Source organism: Cuculus canorus, chromosome Z (genome assembly GCF_017976375.1).
Source record: "Cuculus canorus isolate bCucCan1 chromosome Z, bCucCan1.pri, whole genome shotgun sequence".
Classification (NCBI taxonomy): Eukaryota; Metazoa; Chordata; class Aves; order Cuculiformes; family Cuculidae; genus Cuculus; species Cuculus canorus.
In genome coordinates, this window is record NC_071441.1 from 52975051 (window position 1) to 52980390 (window position 5340).

General features: G+C 44.0%; 1 protein-coding gene and 2 non-coding genes across 3 annotated transcripts; all 3 read right to left on the reverse strand.

Annotated features, from left to right (window-relative positions):
• Positions 1-1578: 1578 nt before the first annotated feature.
• Positions 1579-4333, reverse strand: LOC104057984 (cytochrome c oxidase subunit 7C, mitochondrial). The gene is made up of 3 exons (XM_009559426.2): positions 4154-4333; positions 2772-2917; positions 1579-1676 (listed from the first exon to the last, which is right to left on the reverse strand). The coding sequence occupies exons 1-2, from the start codon at positions 4226-4228 to the stop codon at positions 2801-2803; spliced, it is 192 nt and encodes a 63-aa protein (XP_009557721.2). The 5' UTR covers positions 4229-4333; the 3' UTR covers positions 1579-1676; positions 2772-2800.
• Positions 2325-2386, reverse strand: LOC128850566 (small nucleolar RNA Z39). The gene has a single exon (XR_008448014.1). It is a non-coding gene; the product is annotated as a small nucleolar RNA Z39 (small nucleolar RNA).
• On the reverse strand, positions 3315-3376 carry LOC128850567 (small nucleolar RNA Z39). Its single transcript, XR_008448015.1, has one exon. It is a non-coding gene; the product is annotated as a small nucleolar RNA Z39 (small nucleolar RNA).
• Positions 4334-5340: the final 1007 nt, after the last annotated feature.

Consider the following 5340-nt stretch of genomic DNA (forward strand, 5'->3'; position numbering starts at 1 on the left):
ATCACAACACCAAGAGCAAGAAATTGTCACCTTTTCTGGATTCCCTAGCTGTCTCAGCATGCTGTTTACACATCACCTAAAGTGCACACACATTATTTGGTCTACAAGACAAAGGAAGACACACCGTCTTCATTGAGAGGCATTATTCCATAGACAGAAAATACACACATTAACAGTGAAAACAAATTATGCCGTATTTCTCTGTTGTAGACATAAAGCATTCTTAGTGTCTGAACCCATTTCAGTTTGGGATCTTTCCTCTGAATCTTGTTTTCTTCATTATCACTTTTCTGCAGCCTTTGCTAGCCCTTTGAGCAAAACCGCAATGCTTCACTAACCTTCCCTTTGGCTCTGCTGGAAATTGTAGGAACAGACAGTATTAACCTCTTTCATTCCCAGCTGAGACTCTTCAAACATGAGTCATCAGCATTTTAAAGGCAACCTTAGGAAATGTGGCTCCCAGAGGCTATTGTTACAGACAGCATTTTGTTGCTGCCATCTACCCTTCTGCTGGTGGTATTTGATAACAAAACAGTATTTCTACAGATTTGGACTACACCAACAGAACCTGAATTTCTCAGAAGCAACCATTCAGTTCACAGACAGATGTTGCAAGCCACATTAAATGCCCCATTCTACAGCAGAGGGACTTAACAGAAAAAAAGTAAACAAGAAAACCTCAGTGACGGAAAGCAACTCTGAACATTTATCCCTTCACAGCATTATTAGCAATGGTGAAGTAACCATTACTGGTTAATGCCAGTGCTTTCCATACCCTGTCTTTTTAGCCATGAGGTAGTCACAAAAAAGGTGGATGTGAAAAATACTTTTCTACTCATGCTGTGTACAAGGCCACCAATTTAAACATGACATGTTCAAGTCAGTAGAAGTATCCTAACGGTACCCTTCACAGCAACTAGATTACCTTTGATTACATAGGCCCCAACGTTAGTGACAACCCTGTGCCAACACTACAGCTGGAAACTGAAAGCTATCAATTCTTTCCCAAGAGCTACAAATTTGCACAAATAGTTTTCATAACCCAGAGAACATTATCAATACTTCCTCTAGTCAGAATCGTAGATACTGTTGCTGTATTTATTTTCCGTGCTACCACATAATGAGCCTGAAGCCTAATAAAACCTGCAGTGGAAGGCAAGGCACACATTCCCCACTCAAAGCGACGGTAACGCAGACACTAACAGCAGCTCTTTAGAACAGCCAAGTGTTGAAGCAAAACCAAACAAAATGTTAACTCATCAACCCAAAAAAATGAAGATAAAAATGCTGCACCAAGGATTATGGAGGCCCACTGGTTGCTACTATTAATCTCACATCCTTATTCTGTGAGCAGTATGAAAAGTATGACTGCATAGGTTAGTTAAACTACTTAAGCACCTACCCAAGTATTAATGTTACACCCAGCTTCTGTTTAGAAATTTTCTTCTCCCAACCCTCTAATTCAGTACCTGAAGACAACTACTGCATAATGTTAACACACTACAGTTTGAAGGAGGTTCTCAAAAGAGGCTGTCAAAATGACTTCAGGAGTTTCACAAAAATACACAGTCCACAACCTTCAGATTTAAGTATTTTATTTAGACATATCCATCATGGTACACAATTGTAGCTATCCTTCTTCTCACTGAAAGATGCTGTGTAGGTGATCTTGAACTCTGCAAGAAGAAAAAAATAAACCAAAAATTTAAGAATTTAAGAACTGTAACCTCTGAATCTAGAAAAGCTATAATATATGCTTTAACTACAATTTTAATGAGCTTTGCTTCATCCAACACATGTTTTTGTAGCAGAGGCCCTGACTTACATGAAATCATACAGCTCTAAATGATCAATGCAAGTCTCCCAGTTCCCCCCTTTTAGTTTAGGGAGTCAAAGGCTCGAGACTGGTGAAGGAATTTCACTGATGAATGCAATTTGTTCCAATTATGAGACTCCAGTGAGGATTGCTACTTCCTTCCAAGAACTACTTGGTTCACTCCAGTTCCTGAAAGAAAATTCTTTATTTCTCAGATTACAGAACTGACAATACCAGGTACTTCCTAAAAGAAATCAGATTAAGATAAAATTAAGTGATCTTTCAACTGGAAGTGACATACCTGCACACTCTGAAATACACCTGAGGTTTGCTTTTTCTGTTAGGACCAGCAGCAGGCATCAACTAAAGTCACTCCCATTGTTAATATCTTATTTTAAGTGGAATTTATCCCATAAAAGGTGCAGAACAGTTTGTGTAGGTGGTGTGATTGTTATGACAAGGCTGAACTCAAGTTCAAGAATCTTGTTTCCCATTGAGTTTTAACTGGCACATCAGAAAGCGTTTACAGTATCACAGTTTCTCATACTGTTTTGTTCACATCACACATGCCAGTTATTCCTCTAATCTACATCAAGTGTAGCTTTATGTTTTCTAAAAGAGGAGGTTAGACACGATTTTGGTTGCAGTTATTATCCAAATCAAGTCAGAACCACTCTTCTGTTGGTTAGTCCAGCCGCAGCCTACCAAGAAACTGCACTCAGAGAGATGCGGCCTTCAGGAAGTCAAAATTCAGAAGACAATGACAGTGCACTAGCCCTGTGAAGTAATTACCTAGTAATTAACTTAAGTTTAGATGAAACTGCAAGCCAAACTCTTAAGTGTTTGGTCTGTGAAAAACTGAAAATTGTCAATGAATTTAGATGAGATGAGATTCTTTAAAGCCCGGTTTTGGACAAAGATTCCACTATGCTATGAATGTGACAAAATTAGTTACCCGACTGGCGCGATTACAGTCTGTCCTCTTCATTTCTTAAGAAGCTGGTGTCTGACTATAAGGAAAGGGGCAACAAATCCACTTCCAAAGAATCCACACATTACTGCAAGTAACCGCCATTTGTTGTCCACAGAAAATGGAAGGTTCTAGAAGGCAAAAAATGAATCAATTTTTCAATCAATACAATGATTACTTCCTCATCGGCTTGAAAATGGTGATAGGCCCAGAGCACTAATAGGCAGAGTAAAATGGATAAATACTCAGTCTCAAAACAGTTTCCCTTTCTTTCAAGGAAAGAAGCCCAGTAATTATAAACAAAGCTTAGAAGTGAGCTCCGGAAGTCATTTTATTCACATTTACACTTTGTCCCTCACTTCCAAGCAGGGTTAGTCTGCTGAAGGCCTCACTCAGTCAGGTATAAATATCCCTGAGAATATACACCCCACAGCCTCTCCAGTCAACCTGTTTGATTACTTAATTACTTTCATTGTGAAGATCTGCCTCACATTCAATAGCTATATAAAGTTAATTTTTAAAGCTTGGTACATCAGAAAGCGTTTACAGTATCACCATTCTCCTCATACTGCAATGCTCATCACCTGTACCACCTCTGTCCCTCCCTCACCCAGGTGCTGCAGCTGCCTGGCTGCTGTGCTAGGCCTGCTGTGGCTGCCAGTGCAGTGCCCTTGGGGGAGTGATATGGAAAAAACAGTAAATAACCTCTCCAAGACTCGTTCGGGAGTTTTAGAAAACAAGCATCCTTTATCAGGACTGGGCAATGCGAGTGATCTTCATCAATCCTGTCCAGCAACACAAGAGCTAAGGACAGAAAACATTTCTCACTTACATGCAGATGTATGAACTTTCCCTGAAATCTTATGCGTACCCTATTACTTTCCAAAAATTAATTTTAATGCTATTAGGAACTTCAAAACAGTCAAAATTCGTGCTAATTTGGAGCTATGGAGTCAGCTCTCTGTTTGACCTTGCCTTTAAGATAGGGAGAACTGCAAATACAGGCGATTACATAAAAAGACACATCTGCTCAGCACAGAGCGTACTTAAGACATTATCATCTCTAAGGAATGAATAATGTCTGGGGAAAAAAAAACGGCTTAAAAAAAATTGTATGCTATCAGAAGAACACTGTGTGCAATTTTCAAAAAATACAATTATTCAGATGAAACTGAACTCTACTTTAGCTTCCAACAAAAAAATATTCCACTTTTGCAATAGCACTTTTGTAATATTCCTTGCATCAGGAGGAACGTGTTCCTTCCACTCCCGGTGCACCACACAGACCGATTGCCCTCCTTTCCCCCTCGGCCCGAACCCCCTCCCACGACCTTCAGGCCCTGGACCTCCCCCCCTGCCGCCCTTGCCTTGCCAGGGCCGTCCTCGTAGTGGCTCCTGCGGAGAGCGGAGGTGGCAAACCTGCGGACACTGACAGCCAGCATGGTACCGACAGCGAGGCGCGGACACCCTCTCCCCTGCTCGACCTTCCCACAGGCCCCGCCAGTACCTTCCGCGAACGGGAGGCGGAAGCGGAAGGTGGGAACAGAAGGAGAATGAGGGGGGTGGACGGGAGCGTGCCCAGGGGCATGCTGGGAGTTGTTGTGCCGACGGATCACGTGATGCCGAGCCGCAGCCCGCCATTGGGGGTGCTCTGCGCCTCAGAAGCGGGAGCGGCCCTACGCGCTCCGCCCTGCCGCCATTTTGTAGCTGAGCCGCGTTCCAGTTTCCGCGGGGCGGAAATGGAAACAGGCGGTGGGGAGGCTTGAGGGGAGGAAGGGAGGAGGGGAGGAGGGGAGGAGGGGAGGAAGGGATAAAGAGAGGAGGGGAGGAGGGGATGAAGGGAGGAGGGGATGAAGGGAGGAGGGGATGAAGGGAGGAGGGGAGGAAGGGAGGAGGGGAGGAAAGGAAGGAGGGAGGGGGGAAGGGAAAGGGGTTGTGGCAGGCGGAGTGAAAAGGGATGACTGTGTCTGTGTTACCTCAGGCTGATTTTGCGAATAACACAACTCGGCCGTCAAAGCAGAGATCCAGAACCTTCCCTCAGAGGAGCTTCCCTCAGATGAGAGCTGCAAAGATGATCAGAGGGCACCTCGCATGTGAGGACAGGCTGAGAGAGTTGGGTTTGCCCAGCTTGGAGAAGAGAAGGCTCCACGGACACCTTGTAGCCACCTTCCAGTACCTGAAGGGGATGTACAGGAAACCTGTGGAGGAATTTTTGACAAGGGCATGTAGTGATAGGGTGGGAGGCAGTGGCTTTGGATGGAAGGGGAAGGATTTAGATTAGACATTAGAAAGAATTTTTTCAGTGTGGTGAGGCAGTGGCACAGGTTGCTCAGGGAAGCTGTGGATGCCCCATCCATGGAGGTGCTTGAAGCCAGGTTGGATGGGGCCTTGAGCAGCCTGATCTGGTGGGAGTTGTCCCTGTCCCTGGCAAGGGAGTTTGAGCTGTTGTGCGGAATCAAACCCTATAACCCAAAAATGAGTTATAAAGCAAGTATATGTATTTCCAGTGCTTGGGTGCAAGGAGGTTGTCCTGTCTTACACACCACATGACTTA